Source organism: Mugil cephalus, chromosome 14 (assembly GCF_022458985.1).
Source record: "Mugil cephalus isolate CIBA_MC_2020 chromosome 14, CIBA_Mcephalus_1.1, whole genome shotgun sequence".
Taxonomy (NCBI): domain Eukaryota; kingdom Metazoa; phylum Chordata; class Actinopteri; order Mugiliformes; family Mugilidae; genus Mugil; species Mugil cephalus.
The window spans coordinates 8,147,817-8,168,950 of NC_061783.1; the positions used below are offsets into that span (position 1 = coordinate 8,147,817).

At 44.4% G+C, this 21,134-nt stretch overlaps 1 protein-coding gene across 1 annotated transcript; it reads right to left on the reverse strand.

Annotated features, from left to right (window-relative positions):
- Window positions 1–1,166: 1,166 nt before the first annotated feature.
- On the reverse strand, window positions 1,167–20,742 carry angpt2b (angiopoietin 2b). Its single transcript, XM_047605353.1, has 9 exons — window positions 19,852–20,742; window positions 14,701–14,856; window positions 13,928–14,049; window positions 11,620–11,852; window positions 11,191–11,315; window positions 8,395–8,496; window positions 5,293–5,459; window positions 2,332–2,462; window positions 1,167–2,101 (listed from the first exon to the last, which is right to left on the reverse strand). Exons 1-9 carry the CDS (start codon window positions 20,167–20,169, stop codon window positions 1,941–1,943), a joined length of 1,515 nt encoding a protein of 504 aa, XP_047461309.1. The 5' UTR covers window positions 20,170–20,742; the 3' UTR covers window positions 1,167–1,940.
- Window positions 20,743–21,134: the final 392 nt, after the last annotated feature.

A 21,134-nucleotide genomic window follows, 5' to 3' on the forward strand; every position in this document is an offset into this window, starting at 1 on the left:
GGGATAAAAGTCTCTAGTTATGAGAGTCCATTTTACACATATTACTTTTTGGGATATCCTAGCACTACACATGGCGAAAATAAACATTCCCTTGTTTTGATGGGTATTCCCCACTATGAGAGCCACGGTTTCTCATTAACAAGCTATCACAAGGTTACTGTGACGTTACTGCCCATTCGTCAGTGTGCCTACAAATATTCCATTTAATAAACTGGGACTGGGACAAGTTGAGCAGTGAGACTCCGGTCTGCTTCGCTGGACCTGAACACAGCCACTTCATCTGTTGAGCCAGTGGGCCAAATCAAGTGGTCTTTATTAAAGTCGTTTTGATAGATTCACCTCTGGCCCACCCCCGCTGTGATCTATCGCCTGTCCAGCCCTTGGAGGTCGTAATAAACTTTCTTAGTAATGGGGTCACTGCATGCATGAAGAGTGCTTCCCTGCTTGTACAGTCTGTTGTGCGCCTCAGGTCTCTTGTTACAGCCGCAGCGATGTTTGTAATTTTCCCTCCCAGGTTTGAGCATGGGGACATCATGTATTTATTCACACACATTTAAGATATGGCCAGACACAGAAGCAGCTATTATCTGTCTGAGTAGTTTTACCATCTTGAGCAGCTCCTGCGTATTTCCTAATAGTGTAGTAATTCAAAGGCAGTTGAGCATGTGTGAGGGTTGCAGTTAAACCAAACATCGAAATGCTACTTATTTGTCAAAAAAAAAAAAAAATATTTACAGTTTTGTTTTGTGTCCAGTAAGAGAAAGTAATCATTCCCCTGTGAGTTCTTTAACTTAATGTCTGCTGTTGTATTTTATTTGCAGCAGCATAAGTTACGTTTGGGAGTTTCATTAAAAGAGATGAGGTATTTAGGTGATCTCTCTGTCCGTCAGAAAATGAAGCACAGGAATCAGAGTTGCAGACATGTAGCCACTGACCCCAGCATTGAAGAACACACGCATGTTTCTGTTTCTGGAGGTGAGCATTGCAGTCATTAGGCCATAGGTCAGATCAGCGGAGCCAGGATTCCACACCTGACTTTGAATTTATGCAGCCAAGACGAGATAGGTGTGATGATGTACGTGATTTTACCGTTTCACTGAAGTCAAACTCGAATTTACAGCTAATTTTCCAGATTTTACTCTGAATATTTAAGTAAATCACACCAGTCAAAGTGTAGGATATGCTTTTATGAGCGGAATCTCTCACAAGTAACGTCTTATGAGAGGTTTGCCTGGAGAGAATCACAGATATTTCATTCTGAAAAGTGCTTTGGAAGACATGGCATCAAAGGGCATCAAGGCTGTCACTGTACGTTAAACTGCTAATAAGCTACACTTTAACACACTTTTAAACAGACGAGTAAACAAATCACTACTACCAAATTCCAAGTTAACACAACATTCAGTGTGAAATTAAATGAAACTTTTAAAGCAAACATTTAAAAATAAAAAAAAGTTGTAGATCTTTGCAGATTAGGCTGGAAAAAATAGACAAAAAACATGAGAAAAGTGCTTATATTTTCATATTAAAACAAATGTTTCTATAGCGTTTCAAAAGGTTAATCCATGTATTAGGTGATTCACGTTTTGTGTTTGAGTAACTAGTCTGCGACTGCATTGTTTTGATTTGTGATATTGTGTCTGTAGCGAAGCTCATACCCTTCGTCTTCATCCTTTCACTGCTGAACAACCCTTATTAAAATATAGCCTGGGTACCTCTGTGAGTAGATTTAGTTGGTGGAATTCCTCACTCAGAAATTCACCGAAAACACAGTCATTTGCTGAGAGTCTGCATGTGTCCCCAGGCGACTGCTAAAGATGTCCAGAAGCTGAATCCGCCGCTTCGAGATCCCTCCCAAAATACACCTCTTCCTTCATAGTGTTCATTATATTTTCCAGGGGATGACAGTCACTTCTTATTTTGAAACCGACGACGGGCCATCAGAAGTTAGCCGGCCGCACCATCATGGTTGTCATGGTAGCCATCAGATTGGGACCCTTCCAGTAGTACCACTTGATACCGTTGTAGCGGACCTCGCTGGAGGAGGCGGGGTAATATATGCCGTTCAGGTTGGACGGGCCGCAAGCCTCAAACCACCATCCTGCGGAGGGAGTGTGCCACGGAGTTCAAGGGAAAAGTCAGAATTAATTCAAGCTCGTGAAATGTAACACCCAAATGTGCAGCTGTAAGTCAGCAGTAACTTTATATTGGCACAGAGGGAAAATGAAATGCAGCTCAGGACATTTATAAGGGGGTGGATAGACATGTTTAACAAGACGGGTCATAAGGCGAGGCACATGGAGACAGGGGTAAGGGTTTGCACTGCTGTACCTCCTGAAGCGAGCTGAGCACACTTGCAGGTGCAGCGGTCGTTGTCTCTGTCCTTGGTGCTGAACTGGCTGCCGGTGTGGGTTAGGCTGCTGGTCCGTCCGGCTGTGCCACTGAAGCCCTCGGCGTGAAGGCTGCAAAAGAGTTGGAAAAAGTTGAGCCGCGGGCTCCCATTCATTATTCAAAGCTTTGTTCAGCCCAACAGCTCAGTATATTTAGTATCGGCTAGTGTTGTGTTCGTTTACCAAACCATCCGGTCTGTGAGTCTTTAACCTCCTGAGATGCTGCGTTGTCACACTTTTGTTAATTTTTCTAGTTTGATATGACATGCACATTTGAGGACATTGGGATTTCATTGTTTCCAGTTCTGCTTTTGCATTTACATAGTTAATTTTATGTTGCTACACATTGGTAACTTAAATTGTAATATACAGTGAAATAATCCCTGTGTGGACTTTTTTTTTCCTACTTTTTCAAAAACATCTTCGAGTTCAAAGATTATGCTTATTTATATATACTTACTAATCTCAAATAGTTAAAGATCTTCATCTTATTTTAAAATTCCAAACAAATACTTGGGTCTCGGGAGGTTAATGCCACCCAATACCGACTGGATGCAGTTCATATAGGGACATGCATTCCTCTTCTTGCTGTTCAATTTTAATCTTTCACTCTTTGTTTGATTTGTCAGCGCCTCTGGGCACATCTGACTTTAGAATTTCATTCTGGCAGGGCAAACAAATAGCAGCATCTTAAATAGGGTACAATCCAATACCCCTTCCTTTTGCACCTTCTTCTTGTCACTTGCTGTCTAGAGTAGAGGAGCATATTTTGGGGGGTAAAAAGCACTGTAGTGCAGCATTAAATTCAAATAACGCTACATGATGTGTTGTTATTTATACTTGTAAACCACTGTGAGATATAATGACCTTGTTAGTATGTACAGTACAAGGAAGCAGCTAGCTCTTCTTATTATTTTCCTTCCATGCTGCGTTTTGTGAGACAAACTCAGTCTGAAAGACATCTCTGCCCAAGTTAAATTGATTAACTCGGTTATTTTTATATGGCACCCCGGCAATGAGGAATGCGCGCATGTGTGTGTTGCTGCTTCTCTTTGTCCGTCTGTGTGTGCGTGTCAGGGCTACTCCTAAGCGCGTGGATGGGGAGGTCAGCCCCGCTGTCTGGCCTCCCCTCTGCCCTGTCATTTCTGTCTTGTTAGAGCCTCACTCTCCCTTGAGTTATGTGCACCCCTCCCCCACAGCCGCCACCAACGCCTCCTCCCCGCTGTAGCGCAACGACTAAAGGAAGAAGTTTCGAAGTTTAAAGGGCAGGGCAACACTTCATGAGTGGGAGCAAGGGGGGAGTTTGGAATGACAGGGCTGGGCTCGGGAGTAATGACAGAATCGAAAGAGAGGGGAATAACGCACAGTAAGGGGGTGTTGTCTTTCATAACTTTTTTTTTAAACTTTTCTTTTCGTGATGTGAAGAAAATTAGAAGCTATGGAATCAAATGGGATGGCGACCACAGGCCAAAGGATATCCTATTGGAAAAAAGTGGCCTATTGGGTTTGCAGCTTTTCCAGCCTCCAAAAACATTTGAGTTGCAATTACTCTTCCATCAATACCACAAATCACAGGCTAGCCCATTTCAAGGTGACTGTTATTTTGTTATTGTATGATTTAATGATATAGATACTGTTATATTAAACAAATGGCCACTACTTCCTCAACTATAAGAACAGCTATTCTTGGCTACCTCAGTGGGGAAGGTGGTCTGCCCTGGCAGTGAATAATATATGAAACTTGTTAGCTTTAAGCGAAGGCCTCCATGCTGCTCTAGGGAGATGGATGCAGCTGAGGATGAGAACTGGTCTGGCCAACTAGCTGCAGACTGCGTTAGTTCCGGCTTGGGAGTTATAATGCAGACCCGCAGACGAAGCCAGCTTCTCCAGTGTGCAAAGAGAAGCTGGTGCATATTGAACTAGTTAAACAGAACATGATCTCAGATGTAGCAAGCTGCAGAGGTGATTATATTCACTCAGGTGCTTCACCTCACACGTTGTGGCCTACAGCAAAATGAACTGAAACATTCAGTTTTATCGTGCTAATTATGTGGGATGAACTCAGGCAAATGCAATTTGCTGCACTATTAGGGAACTTGGAAGCATACACCCGCATGTGATTATGATTTGTCATCTCTCGCAGCATCAATCTCCATAAACCTAAACAAAACAGGAGTGAGTTCCTGTGAATTCATGTCAAATGCAACCTGAATAGTTTTGATGTGCGCTTGTTATTTCTGTCTGTTTGGAGGGAGGCGCGGCTTTTGCGCGCCCACGGATAATCTTGTTAGTGATTGCGGGGTTACCAGGAGCTTTGTCAGAGTTGGTAGTTCCTGGCAGGGCCAGGTATTGCCAAACGTTCCGGGTACACTCCAGTGGATGTGGCGTCCCTTGGGTAGATTTCAGGGGCAGCTGCGGTGACGGGAAAAGAAAAATAGAGGCAGGCGAAAGTGGCTGCGCCCCCCCCCCCCCCCCCCCCCCCCCCCACTTAACTCATCATTGTGAATGACATAACTGTCCCAAAAATGCTCCACGAGTGCCTTAACTTTGGCGCCTGAGGATGAGAAAGCCCGGTAAACCAGAAAATGGACCGGAATGTGGACTGTTGATAACGTTTTGCAACATAAGGGTCTCACACCCAAAGGGAAGGCAGCGATTGAAACTGTCTTGCTGGATCGCAATAATGCTTTTTACAATAGAGGGCTTTGAATAAAACACACTGAATATTAAAATAAAGCACACTCATTATAGTCCCACGCATGTCATATTTCTGACAAAGAAAAAGTGAGTATGGGATGTTTCATTTTAGCTTGTAGCATTTTTGGTAACTGGATGAGAGTCACACCACTCCAAGTCAGGCTTTATATTCATTTACAAATCACAGTTTGTTCACCAAAGTTACCTGTAGTTGTTGCTCTCCCCGTCTATGTAGAAGCGATCGTAATGTGAGAAGGCTTCATTCCCCTCTCTGTCTTTTAGCTGGACGTGCAGAGCATATTCCTTCGCGCTGGTCAGCTTGTGGATGATATCATTTCCCAGCCAGTGTTCCCCAGACGGCTCTCCAAAGCCCTGGATTAGACAGACAGGCAGAGAAACAATAGAAGAAGAGGGAAATATTCTAACAGGGGGGTATGACTTTATCGGCGGGCTGCCAAGTATTTTTGGAGTTTACATTAACATGGATAAATGCGAGGAGTCACGTTTATCATTCTGATGGGCTAAGACAGTCTGCAGATATTAGAAAATTAAATAATCGACTTGGAAAAAGTGACCAGATAATCAAGACTTCAGTGTTTCCTTAGAATCCTAGCAATGCTCCATCTGGGTCAGCGACTCTTTAATAAAACAAACTAAAATAACAACTGACTTTGAGAACAGATACAGACAGACTGTGATCAATAAACTGTTCAAAAGATAAAACGTGAGTTCAGTCAACTTCCTTTGGTATTAGGTTCACTCATCTGGATCCTTGGACAGTCAAAGCCGTACAGCAGCTCGACCGTCACGGCTTTAACTATCGTAAGCTCAAATAAAGTTATCTATGGATCCACAGTGGAGACTTGACAGCTGTCAGAAAGTTCAGTTTAGAGCCCATGTGTCAAACATGCAGCCCAAGGGATGAATTTGCAAACTGCAAAAATGACTTTGAAGACATTAACTGCAATTTTTGACGTAAAAGCGACTACTATTCCTTGGGTTCGTACAGTTTTAGCAAGAACTGTGGACATCACACAACGCTGAGACCTAGAACTAAACAGAAACTTAATTTTTTATCTTAAGAAATGTTCATCACATGTTTTGATATTTATAGGTAACACTATTGTGTTACTGGTCCAGTCCCTCCAGATCAAACTGGGCTGAATGTGGCCCCTGAAATAAACTGAGTCTGACACCCCTTTTGTAGAGGAAGCCCTGCATAATGTAATGAGAGACGTCTTCACGCTTCCTCTGTTTTAGAGAAAGACCCTCGCTCAGCAGCTACTTAAAGCCTCATGCACAAGGCTGCTATCATTAGAACCACAACCAGAGCATACGCCATCAGCTCCAGTACACATAACATGCCCCGAAAAAGACTTTAACCTTTGTCAAAGTTGGAAAGCTTCGTCCTCCTCAACCAAAACCAATTATCTGCCTCATTTACATAGCCTCTAACTTGTAGCTAAAAGTCAATCTATTCAAGCAACTGAAGTTGCCAGGACAGATTGTGTCAACATTACTTTGGGCAGGCATAATTATTACAACTGGTTGAGATGGCCCTCGGAGGAGCCCAGCGAAAAACCTAAAGAGTGGAAACATATAAACTATTATTAACTGGCGGAGGAGCTCTGTGAGAAAGGCCGTGGGTCCCGCTGTGGTTGCACATTTGTGCAGTAGGGGTTCACATGCTCAAAGTCCTATACTGAAGAGAGGGCTTTTCAGTTCACAACTAAATGCAAGGAGAGTACATTTAGATCAAAAGGCTGATCCACGGTTGGTTAGTGTTGAGACACATGTTAGGGGTCTGATAAACCCTAATTCAGGTGAGAGATGTTGAAAGATGCTAAACAGACAATGACCTCAGGAAACATCACTGGTGCAATTTCTCTCTTTTCTCTGTCCAAGTACTTATGCTTCCTTCCTCTTTCCAAACATATTCATACTACGTTGACTGGTTAGTTTGTGTCTCTGTGTTTAAGTAAGCCCCTGCCAGACAGAATAGGCTCCAGCCCTCTGCAGCCCTAGAGGATAAGTGATTACAGATACTGGATGGATAATGTATGCTACAGTAAATTGATGTGGATGTACTCTGAAGCTGACTAAAATATCTGAATACTTCAGACTTTTTACCAAAAACACTTTGGTGCATGCTTTGTATCCCCTGCATGGACGGGTCAATTGGAAATGTCATATTGAATTATATACATAATTTTGCATTGAGTGAAATACTGAAAAGGCGACAATGTAACTGAACCCATTCCACACGTTTTCTCCTTGTTTACCTCAGAGTTTTAAGTCACTTTGTCTAGCTGTCACACTCTCTGTTTCTGGACTCAAGTGAAAGAAAATATATAGCAAGAGCCGTGGAGCATTTATCATCTGACCAGCAGGGCTTTGTGCAACATTTGATCAACTGTGACCACAGTTTCTGAGACTACGGAGGGTGGACTGGGGCAGTGAAGCATTTTAGTACATACGTTATCTGCCATCTACAGGGCCCCTGTGCTCCCACGCCCCAACTGGAGCCAAATATTTATCATGCACTTGTAAAAATATTGGCCTTGAAAGAGGTTTTAAGGCTTTTTTTGACTCACGCTTTCTCCCTCCCTCCCTCTTTCTGTTTGCAGTCACAGTCCTTTCTGCATTTTACTTCCAAACCATGCTGTGGCAATCGATTTGTTGGCTTGGGTGGGAGACAAATTGCTACCCCGTTCAATCAAATACCCAAACCGTTTGTTTGGTGTGTAATTTAGCAGTGAAAAAAGGTTCACAAGCATAGTTTTTTTCCTCTCTGCTTTTCTGTTGCGGAAAGGGAATATTGTTTCTAATGAGAAAACATTGTGAAAAAGAAGTGAAATTCCAAACAATACAAAAGCCAAAGGTGTTTAAAAAAAAAAAATGCTTGTTTTGGCCTTCGCAGTCCCGTGGGTGCGATTGTATCATATCTAGTTTGTTTTCTGGGGGCTTGCGTTGCTGTTGGAATCTTGAGGATGAATACAAACAGTAGTGAAGTGCTGTACATGACGTGTGTGTTTGTGCATGGCTGTGTGTCCGGGGATGTGTGGGAGTATGACAGGGAGAGGGAGAGAGAGCAGGTGCAATAACATGAAGGGGGGGCAGTAGAGAGTACGAGGGCGGCCAAATACAACAACCGTAGGTCACCTGGGATCACAGGCGAGCCGCTCTCCCACGCCTCTCTTTGCCAAACCACCCGTGGATAATTATTGAAACCTCCTGTCTAGTCCCACTATACTGATCCATACAACCTATACTGATGCACCCCAATCCTGCCCTCTGCAGAACTCACCACTTTGTAGTCCCTCCATCCACGATGAAAGTCGACAGATCCGTTTCGGCGATGCTGCAGCACTGTCCAGCCCCCGCCTCTGGTCTTCATGTCACAGAACACCTAGAAAACAGAGATAAGATAAGATAAGATAAGATAAGATAAGATAAGATAAGATAAGATAAGATAAGATAAGATAAGATAAGATAAGGAACAAGACAAGATAAGCTAAGACATGACAAGCCAAGAAACTTGAGAAATACAAGATAAGCTAAAGTGTGATGCATAAACTAAGATAAATCAAGTGATGATGACAACATCAGCTAAGACACGATAGGACAAGACAATTAACATATGTAAGGTAAGTGAAGTGAAGAAGCCTACGGTGAGATGCACAACCTTTGAACAAAAACATTAAGGGCTCAGCCTGCAAGACCAAAACAATCGACTGAAAGGAGCTAGAAGGTGGCAATCCATTCAGAGTCTGCTACAGTTTACTTTTACGTTACAATAATTGAATACATACAAAAAAATTAAATGCCAAAGCTTTAATTTAGCACTCGTTTACCATTAACAAAAAAAAGAAAAAAAGGAAAACAATGAATGTAACTGGTGCAAGCAACAGATATCATTAGAATCCACTGTAACTTTGGAGCCGTTTGAGTGGTAGTACAGTTAGAGTCGTTTCGAAACGTCACATTTAACCCATTTAAAACACACTAGAGTCCTTCTGTTATTTGAAGGACGCCTTGAAAGCCTCAGGAATACGAGGGGGGCACCCTGCATTTCAGGGTGTCGGCCATGCAATGATATGACCCAGGTGGGAAGGAAAAACTAACATCTCAGCATGTTCTCTTATCCCATGAGTGGGGGTTGAAGAGGAGGCTTCGGTTACACAGAATGTTTTCTTTTTTACTTGGCTGCACATATGCAGATGTGTTTGGGGGAACAAACAGAAAATGAATTTAGTCGTTTAGTGGTAGATTTTTTGAAACTTGGACGTGTATAGGAACTCAGGGTATTGCAGCCTCCTTTAGGTATGGCGATTAAATGACTGTAAATCAGATTATATACTTTTGTTATGGGATCCTTTATAATTGAACGTGTATTCAGTATACCTCAAGGACACTAAAAAACACATGTTCATGGTTGGACATTTCTTCTTCTGCGGTATACTAAGACCTCTAATACAATGTTGTCACCTCACATTATAGATGATCTAAAACTGGTATTTGAGCAACTTTCTTGGATAATCATTGATGGGGCTAAATTGATTTCGCTTGAATCTACTGAAGAGAAAGTTCTGACCCGTCAAGAGTCGCAGTGTAGACGCTGATATGTTGACAGACAGTTCCCAGGGCTCTTTTGTGTTAGTTATGAAACGAGATTTTTCAACAATTTCCCAGAAAGGTAAAGCTAAATCAAGGGTTTTTACTCCCCAAAAAAACCTGTCAGACTGGCAATATTTTTGGATTATCCTCTGGCACGTTAAGGCAATGTTCTGGCCCTGAAGACATAACACTGAATAAAAAATCAGATTGCTGGAAAATAATTCTCTATTTAAGTCAATTCCCAAGAGCGGTTGTTACTCTGATATAGACCAGATTCATATTAAGTACTCACTTAGTATTAGCCAAGAAGGAGACGGATTAGGGCCAAATCTATTACAATAAAATGCAGACATGTTAAGAATTATTATGATTCCCGAAAAAAGATAATGCCTTGGTTATTATTTCCTAAGAAACACTCCGAGTGTTTTTGAGGAATGAGATTAACTTCACGACCCCTGTGCATGTTTACTACTCAAAAGCATACGGAGCAGAAATTGATCCGAACTGTGGATAATTTGGTTTGTAACAATCATCGTAACTCACGACCTCTGTGATTTCAGGTTAGACAGATGGACAGATCGCTGTCATTAAACACATGCCTCTTGTCTCGGGCCCAAAAGAGAGAACCTGCGATCTACTTCGAAAAATGGAGCAACTCGTATCTGCCCCGCTTTTTTTTTTTTTTTTTTTTTAACGCAGCCACCCAGCTCGCCAGCCACATTGGAATTTAGATGGCATAGATTGAAAGCAGCAATGATTTGGGGAGCGCTAACTTGAATCAGTGGAAACGTGCATTGGCCCCAGTTGGCAGGAAACACATGGCACCAGTGCCTAACACCTGGCTGCTTTGCCCACAGGAAATGAAGGGGAAGAACAGGAGAAAACAGAGGCAGCGGGAGATGGTGCCAACAGTCAACTAGACCGAAAGTAATGAATAACACAAAACTGTTTTGCAGTTCTGTGTTTGTTTGTTTTTTTTTTCCCTACTAGCTTTGAGAGCGAGGATCCCAGAGAAGAGGGCTAGATGTGATTGAAAGAAAGGATGCCTGCCGGTGGATGCCACGGTTGAGCTAGTAAGGGCTCGCTACCCCTCCTCGGCTTTTCAGACTTTGCATTCTGAAGCATGCCTGCGTCCCTGCAGGACACGGTCCTCATGTTGCTTAATGTTTCAGCTCTCTGCTACACATCACGGCAACTTCATTGACCTCTGTTCAAAAGCTCCGGCGAATTACAGTGATCGAGTTTGTCCTTGCAATAGTTAGCGCTGTACAGAATGTAACAATGAGCCTGTTCAGCGTCTTTACACACTGCGTGACAACTTTATCCTACGCAGGCTTGGGAAAAATCCTGTAAAGTTCATACAAGTTAAACAGAATCCAGAGTTGAATGCTTTGGGATTAATGGACCAAAATGTCTGACAAAAAGTGTCACAGTCAGTTAGGTGATATTTGCCGGAAAAGGCCAGTGGCCTTTAAAGCCCTCCTACCTTGACAGTGCGCGTGGAGTTGTGCAGGCGTATGCTGTATATTCCACTCTCTTTCACTCCAGATCGCAGGATCTCGGCGCAGTCTCGGAAACTAAGCGGCTCCTCCTTGGGCATATTGGAGATTTCTGCAGAAACATATAAACATGTGTTTGCAGATGGCAACCGTATGGGTTTCGCACACACACATCCCTGCCCCACATGTTGTGTGTTAAGCTCTAGTTATGAGCCTGCAGTGTCGGCGGTGTAGCATGTGCACAGTGATTTGAATCACAAGCTGCTCAAAGTCATATTTGTGTTTGTTGATGACTTTTTGTGCAAATAAAAAGTCCTGGAGATTTGTATTGATAGCGTAGTAGCGTCTCTGTTGGGTTTGGTAGCATCTTTGTGTGAAACAACTGATCCGAACACAGTGAACCCACTGAGCCTTACCATTGCAGTTATTGACCATAGCCAGCAGCTGCTGAACGGTGCCGGTGAGAATGGCCTGCTGTCTCTGTAGTAAGGTGCTGTTGAGCGTGGAGCTTCCCAGCTCGCCCTGAAGCTGACTGACTAATCGACTCTGCCTCTCCAGAAGCTCTTGAAGCTGCTGCTTTTCACTCTGCAAGCCCTGCAGCTCCCTCCCGTTCCGAGCCTCCAGCGCCAGGAGCCTCTGTTCCAGAAAACTGTCAAAGGAAAGAGAATCCTAATTTAATATTTCTTCTCTACAGTGCACCGCAGAAGAGATTAAAAAAAATAAATAAATAAAAAAATCCGAAGGCCTAACACTGTATCACTGTAAGATGCATATCAGATTGTTTGGGGGCAAAAGATAAAACAGAGCGGGCGCAGGTGCAGAAACCATCCATTCAGCATTTACCTTTCACTGTGGATATTGCACAAACTTGCACATTTGCACAAGGATGATTAATAGACATCAGCGCAACAGTCTCATCAGGCTAACAATATATAAACACCTGTACCACAGCAGCACTCACAGATGGCCCTGCGTGCTGAGACGCTCGATCATAGCCGTGAGGCAACAACCTGACAGTGTGTGCGAGCGTGTGTCTCTGTGTGTGTGTGTGTCTCTGCATCGGCACAAGTGGCACACCCCCACCTCCAAATGAAGATCATAAATCCCTGCAGCTTGATCTTTATGGCTTTGACTAACGACTCTGCAGCAGTTATTTATTGAAACAATCCAGCCACCCAGATTGAACGAGCCTACTTCTAAGCGCCGGGCGCGCACACGCCGCTGCCGCGCTTTAGATGGATCCTCTTTCTCCCACTTTGGGCAGCGGCTCAGTATGTAGCCTGGAAACAAAGCTGGATCAATCCAAGCACCCCCTCCCTACCCCGCCCCTCACTTCCAATTCATATTTGCTTTGTGGGGACAACACTCTGTGGAAGTGGCAAAGCTAACATATTCTCCATTGTGTGTATTTTAGTTTGAGGAGCAGTCAAAGAGTGGGAGACAGTTACTGGGCTCGACAGAACCAATGTGATTTTGGATCGCTCTGCATCCTGGGCGATTAAGCCGTTCTACTTACGATATTGTGCTATTTGTTATTGTTGTAATATATACAGCGTATTGTTATTAGTCTGCTCTCATTCCCCCTGCACTGCGCTGCACATCCTGCCAATAGTATTTTACATGTCATGCCTACGAAAACAAACCTGCCCTTTTTAGCTTGGCAGCAGTTCAAAAACTGGCTCCGTGCCCTTAAGCCTCTGCGGCAGTAGCCTCCGACAGCCGCCGCAGCCCCTGCTTTCCCCCCTCTTCGCTCCGCGGCGGCCTGGCTGCGAATCTGCGGTTCCATTTCTAATTTCATGCATCCTGTCACGGAGGTTACCCCTGTCAAGGCGTATTCATTCATTTTTTCATGCCATGGCCGAGCCGCCCGCTTGAAGGACGAGGGCCAAAGGGCAGAGCCGGGCCAAGCGGGGCCAGATGTGCGACAGGTGTCGGTGCCGGGGCACTGTGTTCTCCCTCGGTCACGCCTGGTACAGATGGATGGAATGATAAACAAGCAGATATAAAAGAGAGAAAACAACCGCTGCCTTCATGCCGCCGCCCCGGAGCCCGGTCCTTAACCCCTGCCGGCCTTTGTTTGACCCCGTGTTCCTAGAGAGAAGAATGGGAAGGCCCTCCTAACACGCCCTGCACCATTCATGTGCCATTTGCATGCTTCCACAATGTGCATTATATTATTCACCCCCTTTTTTGTTCAGACTTGTTGAAGTCATTCAGGATACTGTCATATCCCAGCTGTATCAGAAAGCCCAGTTTCAGTACAGTATATGCGGAGGGGGCTTTGTGTTCCACCGCCAAACGTGAAGTGGCTGTTTCCTGAGAATGCGTTATTTTGGAGATGCAATCTGTATTTCCAGTAGCAGCCAATGCAGCCCGTTTTATTAGAAAAGAGAAAGCAAAGCAGATTAAGAAAACAGCACAGTAAAGTAAAAGCCCTAACAGAATAAATAAGCAAACTGAACAAACAAACAGTAAGCACGGTTCTAGAAAAGATTTCTGGGAAAGTGAAGAGAAAAAATAACAGCATGACATCAGTTTGTCTTTCTCCAAAATTGACCTTGTGAATAACCATTACCCCTGCAACTCCACCGGCACTTCAGATAGCATAATGGATCAGGAAATGAAGTGCCTATACAGAGTGAACGTCTCGCAGCACTCAAAAATGTACTCACCGGATCGTCTTTTGAAGTGTGTGCGTGTGTGCGTGTGCGTGTGTGTGCTCACCTGTTTTTATCACTGAGCCGTGAGATCTCCTGAGTCTGCAGGAGAATATGTTTCTCCAGCCGGTTAGTGAAGAGCGAATACTCTAGCAGCTGGATCTCCAGGCGACTCGTCTGGTTTAACACCTACAGTTTGATTAAAACTGAAGAATTATTCTATCACAGTATGTGCAGACAGAAGGATGGGATAGGTAAGAGTGAAAAAAAAAAAAAAAAGTCGCCGGCGGATGAATTCATAAAAAAAAGGCCCCTTGGGGACAAACAGCGTCGCACAACACATCACAAAGCTTATAATTTACCTTCTCAGATTTTATAATCAAAAGTTGAGTGAGAGTGATCTCACATGCACCTATGACATGTTTGGCAGATGAAACAAAAGAGTGAAAAACTTGAACAAAGCCGCTCAGATATTTGTGCAGATTGCAGTTTTGTATCGACTTTGATAAGAGAAAAGGAAAGCACGAGGACCGAAGCGGCCCAATCTGTAATAACAAGCCTGTGGCATGATTGAAGACACATCTGTGTTGTGCTACCGAGCTTTATGTTTTAATTGGCCTGTTGTCAGACACCAGGCTCAACTCATTGTGTCAATCAAAGGCCGTGGAACCGAATACCAGCTGTTTTAAAGGAGTTGCCGCCACCTTTGGGCACGGCCTCTCAACGGGTTACATCTGATTTACATTTAATTAGCTGCAGTGAGCGTTTCATACTTTTTTTTCTCTTTTATTTTTTGTGCGGGTGTGACGCCGCAGTTGTTCACTTAGACCGGGTGCTCACCTGGGTCTCGACGTCTGTCAGTTTGCGAGTCTGCTCCGCTGATTGGCTGAGGAGGTTGGTTCCCATCTCCAACATGGCAGCTGTCTGGGTGTGCACCGCAGTCCTCTTTATTTCCTCCATCCCAGAGCGCACGTTCTCCTGGATGAAGTTCTCCAGCTGGCGGGAGAACAGGTGAATTTCATCCGGGTTGTCAGATTTCCTAGAAACCTACTTTAGCGGCCAACGTCCCTGTGCATTCACTGACAGCTTGAATGTGGTGTGAAAAAGGCAACCTTCAAGTGATCTGTCTCTTTCACCTCAATCTTCTCAGCCACTGTGAAGGAGTCACGGAATGTAGTACCCATAGGGTGCTTACAGTGTCTGGCCACCCGTCTATCCATCCATCTGCAGGTCTACCGCAGGCAAATACCGGCCCTCACATTAACGAAATGATGAAATACATGGCCTAGGCATGTCTGTGGGTATTCAGAAAGAGCAGTGAAAAGCATATACAGTACCAGGAGTCTGACATCATGATATTCATGTGCAGGACTTCAGGGATAGTCGCCTGCACTCTGCAATCAATCACAAGCTCAGGGAAAGAGGCAAAAAACATCATATGTTATATCAGGAGTAAAAATAGGCCAGCATCCATCTTGCTCCAATAAATAGACTTTCTTATTAATGTGGTCTGTCTGAGAAAATGGCATCTGGAAGTCCAATTCCACTCTACTTGCCCCAAACGATAGAATATTCTTTGACGCTTAACGGGCAATGGGCTGTGTCTTTGCAACAAACCAAAGTTGCATATTGGAGAAAAAAAAAAAAAAGAGGGATTATTATTTAGAACTTTTCTTGGGAGAAATGATCAGATTTTACTCATTAAACCACACAAGTGGAAAATAAAGTATCTGAAGAGAAAGTGTTCAAAGTTACCCAGCGAAAATCGAAGGCAATTCAGAACAAACCACAGCATTTTTTTTTTTTTTTTTATTACGACAAAAATAAACATTTGAGAGAGAAGTGGCGTTATTATAATATATTATAATACATTGCCACTGGAAAGTTTTATTTTAATACAGTTCCAAGTGGGCTAACGGAGATGAATATGCAATTAAAGTGTTTGCCTGCTAGTAATCTTTCTCTCTTTGTCTCTTAGATCCTCTTCAACTGTCTCCCGGACTGCCTCTTTTAATGTGTCCCTCTTCTTCCCTCTTGCTCTGTAAATCCATCGCTCACATTTTGCTACTTTAGGGACATCTGAGACGACCGAAACGGGAAAAAAAAATCCCCCCATAATGAAGGTTATGAGAAGATTACCAAGCGGATTAAAGCCAACCTTCAAAGGAGAAACCAAAGATCCCTGCATCATAATCAGCCTTATGTATTCATGCTGCTATCAGCTGCCTTTTCAAACCGTTCCTATTACAGCCTTTGTGCCGGGGCTCAAGCCAGAAGTCTTGCTGCACTCCGTCTCCCCGAGCCAATTGCATTAATTGTAGCTCTGTCACCCGCCGTGCAATGCAGCCAGATAAATCACTTTTGGGAAGTAACACAATTCTGTTTTATTGTGTCTGAGAGGGGACAGTGGAGGGATCAGTGGTGAGAAAATCATAGGACTTGTATCACTTGATATCTTAATTATTGAGCGTATTGACACGTTTGTTCTCAGTTACAATTGCAGAGGACATGGGAAACATATCTGCCGGGTGCTGAGGCAAATGGTAATGATGGACGGAAGCGTCAGGATGGGGATGATTGTGAAAGAACAGAAATGAAAATGGTTACGTGATGGATGTGTTGGCGCTGCGCTCCGGAAATCCAAGTTTCACAAGAGTATTCTTGACTTTAAACGGTGAAAAAGAAGAAGCGTGCAGAATCTTCCTGCTTTATGCACACAGATAGCTTCATTGTGTTTCTGACTCTGTCCAGATTCAGTGGAGGGGAGGGAAGGGGAGGGGATGTGTGTTTGTGCGGTCCACAGCATTGTAAAACCAACCAAAACATCTCTTTGAATCTCACTGCAGACTATGCAGCTACAATTTGTTTGTCAGAGACACCATGTTCTGTGGGTTATGTACACACATACAAGGGATGTGTTTTCTGCATTTAACTCATCTAAGTGAGCAGCCTCACAAGGCACTGGGGGGAGCAGTTTGGGGATTCACGTGCCTCAGCCATGGACATGTTAGGGATTGAACCAGTGACCTCACAGTCTCAAAGCTACTTTTCCAACCACATCGCCCCCAAGTCATGAAGTATAATCGAATAGATGGAATATAATAGATGAGTTGGCACCAGATTTTGCACAGATATTGATGTTTTCCTGAAGATGTTTCCTCATAACTTTGGAAATGAGATTTCCTCGCGTGCTAGTTTCCTCAAGCAATTCAACATTTGAAGTTTTGGGGGAAATGTCAGGATCCACTACCGGATTAATTGCCTTTATATTGTAGACAGACATCCACAATCTTTTTCAATAATAATGTTTGACATCCCCAAGTCTTCAAGGAGTTCCACCGTCAAATCAAAATTTCAGTTTTGCTAATCCGTTGTCTTTTGAGGAAACTCATGCAATTTGCCAGTGCCAGCATACTGATACTGATCCAATATTAGCATTATAATTTATCTGGAAGCGCCTCTATCCCTGAATCCAGTCTCACATTGCCGCTAGCATGAACGCAGACTTGTTCAAATGTTTTATTTTTGTAAGCGCTGTGATCTCTCTGCATGGCAGCATACCAAGAGGTTAGAAATGATAAAAACGTGTTTTGTTGTAACTTTGATGAATGCTTTAAGATGTTCCTAAGCCAAGGGCCAAAGTTTGAGACTGTTTAAGATGGATGGAATGTATGCATGTTTAGGAAAGAGAGGGCAGTCTACTTGGGTTATGTGAGTAATGGCAGTGACATATGGTACTTTTGTATTGGTTTAATGAAATATTACAAGGCCAAAATATCAGGTCACCAAGGGTAGCTTAGCTGCCTTGATCTCTGGGCAATATTTCTGCATTAACATAATCCGTACAGCCTCTTAAAAGTCTCAACAAAAGCAAGCTCACATCCCTTTCTCCAACCCTTCGGGGTGGCAGAATGTGAAGGGGACAAGATGGGGGGCTGTGTCAAAGGTCAGTCCGAAGGAAAACAAAGTTTCTTCTTGGAAACACCACAGAAGGAATATGGAGCATTAATATAGTCCGGTTGCCCTCGTCCACTTGGAGATTCCTCAGTGGAACATCGTGTATTGGTGTGTGTGTGTGTGCTCCTAGCCCCGTGTGTGTGGGTGTGTGTTTTCTTTCAAGGGGCTTGGGTGAAAGGGTTGCAGCGTCCCAGGGGAGCTTTGAGTCCAAAGTTTCGCAGAAGCCCCAACACGCACATGCCTGAAGCTTTCCTGCATGCATATCAACAAGCCCCCCCCCCCCCCCCCCCCTCCCCCCCATCCTTATTCAGATAGGCTTAATGAACTCTTCTAGGTGCTGAAAAGGCTTTCCCATCTGGGGTCAAAGGCCAGTATACCCTCCTGCATATTCGAAAGAGGCCCTCTGGGGTTACGCTATGTTTATGCAGAAATCCCACCTACAGTGTGATCATTTATGCATCACTTTGGCCCGGTGGGGAATACTTGTTGAAAGGCTGGATCTTTGTGTTCATTCTAGACGTTGTGTGGAGGAAGTTGGCAACGGAGCAAAATATGTGTCAGCAGAGCTTCCTTTTTTATATATAGATGGCGGTGGGGCTTTAACTGTATCTCCTTCATGGCCGATCAAATCACATCTCTGAGGAGAGGAGAGAGTGTGACGGTGGGGGGCTATAAGCTGCACAGAACATGGTCAAGATGAGCGTGATGATTTGTATTCTACGATTTAGCCTTTGCTTTTCAAGCTATATGAGTGAATAATGTGCTGTACACACAAGGAAAAGGCTGTGCGATCTCTCACTGTCTCTGGCCCTCTTCATTTCTCATGCACTGAGGCCTCATGGGACTCTTCCCATGGAAGGCATGGAGTCTTGGCCCCCAGTTCATACGCTGAGCACCAGACATGGTTTACACTAGCGGATATCAGCGCGTGTTTTTGTATGGGCGCTTCTGACTGCATGTCAGGTGACCGTGGGCAGGATGGACTTTTGATTTTGAGATCTGATGAAAGTTGATATGAGCCGTTCATCATCCCAGAGGAGCCGAGCGGTGCGCACAGAAAAGACATAGACGGATAGAGAAGAACTGTCAGAAGGGAAGCAACAAAAAATAAATAAAAATAGAGAACTTGTGGTGAGAGTGAATGGTAAGAGTTTTTGACATTCCCACTTTCAAATCCTGAAATATAATCATGTTTGCTCTCTGTCGGCCAATCTAAACACTTGACACAAACGCTTATAATCAGCCTGAGGATTAGGGTTCAAAACGTTTTGCGAGACATGCAGACAAGAATGGAGAGACGGGCGGAGAGACGGGTGGAGAGCGGCGGCGTGTCAGTCAGTCAGTCCGTCCTAGACAATGGCCCGAAACAGATTCGGTGCCCAGATGACCTTCGCAATGAAAACTCCATTGTGAAGCCACTTTTAATCGCATCATTTCATTTTAGTCGGTCATAATCTGGGCTAAACGGAATCGCAAAGGCCAACGGTCCAATGAGGAGACATGCTGAAATGTGTCTCCCACTGATAAACAATTTTATTTTTATTTTTTCACTGAAAAAACACATTTTATGTAAGCTGTGTTTGGTTCAGGGAGCACTGAGCTCTGTACCCTCATAAATGGACAAAAACATGAGTCAAGAGTGAAGTCTCTGCGAGCTTGTTGCCTGGAGGAGGGGGGGTAAAATACTCATTTAGAAGGTTTAACTGTGTGAGACATATTTGGCACGGCGCTAAATTTATTTCATCTTGTCTTTCTCTACTTGCATGCAACAGGGAGTTCTTGCATCCCAGTGGTCTTAAATACAGACTCATACACCACGCATTGTCATGGAGCCAAATATGTATACAGAAAGCATCCAGGAAATCACAGCTACGTGCTGGATTTATCAATAATGAAGGCTTGTGCTCAAATAGTGCACCCCCGCGGACATCCTGGGCTTCCCTTTTACAGCGCCGAGTTTGAAGGTTTGCAGGCGAAATTATTCTACGCGAGAGACGGAAGTGGTGGGTTTAGTCAGCGATTCAGAGACCTTACCTTCTGCAGCCACTGAGTGTTGTTCTCCATGGCGCTCTCCAGACTCTCCAGCTTCCTCTCCTGCCAGGAAGGCCTCTCCCTTTGGGCCTTGCTTTGCTTGGACTGGCTTGTGTCTGCTTCTGCCTCAGGTGGGGAGTCCCCCTGGAGGGTGTTGGTGACCTGGAAGTCCCGTAAGGGTTTGCAGTGCTCCACCTCGGGTAGGATGAAGGTGTAGCTGCAGGGGCCGTGCTGCACGCGGTGCTGTTGGCGCTCTGAGCCAATCGCGGTGGCCAGCAGGTAGGCCAGGTAGGCGAGGGTCAGGGCCAGCAGGCGGCCCATGTCAGGGTAAAAAAGAGGGGGAGGGGGAGGGAGGAGGTAGCACGACCTGGCAGCGTTGTGGGTCACGGGAGTTTTGTCCTTTTGTCTTATGTATCTCTTTCTGTCTCTTGCTAACTGTCTTTCTCCTGTCCTCTCAGTCCAACTCGTGCTGGTCTGCCTCTTTTGGCTGGTCCTCCTCTCTGCTCCTGCATCCAGTAGTCTTCTTCAGCCCAGCTCGTGCTCCCGCTGTTCGTTGTGAGGGCGTACAAAACACACACACACACACACTCAGGAAACAGAGGATTGTTTCCTATTGTAACTCCAACACTGAGCCAGTGCGTGCAGCTCAGCACAGGAAGCCAACAGCAGACCTCCCTCCCACCATTTATCTCTCTTCTGAAAAGTTTTCTTTCCTCACTGCCGTATTTTCAGGCTGCTGGAGTCCATGTGCCGGTACGGAGGAGAGGGGAAAGGAGGTGTGGAGTGGAGAGTGGCCTGCTTCAGGATGTTGGCTGAAGCGGTAAAGCTCTTAAAGTACAGCGGGAGAGAGAGAGAGAGAGAGTAAGAGTGAGCAAGAGAGTGGCGTACCTCTCCACACGCACATATACACACCTCCTTAGCACATAATCAGTCAACCACCCTTCCCTTTTTTTACTTTCTCCCTCCCTCTTACGGTACTCCTGTTTGCGGGGACTTGAAGAGGAAGCTCCAAAAATACACACTGCTCACAACGAGAGACGAAAACTAGGAACTTTCTCTGACAACTTTCTACTCCCTCTACCTCTGTCTGTGTCTGTCTAAAATGTAGCTTTGATTTATTGGCATGAACATAAGAACGGTTTTTCCAAAGCATGTGGTTCAAGGTTGGCAAAACTATGCCAATAACACTGGGCAAAATCTTTTCTCTGTGTGATCTGCGTTTGATAAAGAACCTGGTCTGTTACCAGAAATTACGTCAAAAGCCGCCGCACTAGCCTGACTTCCTT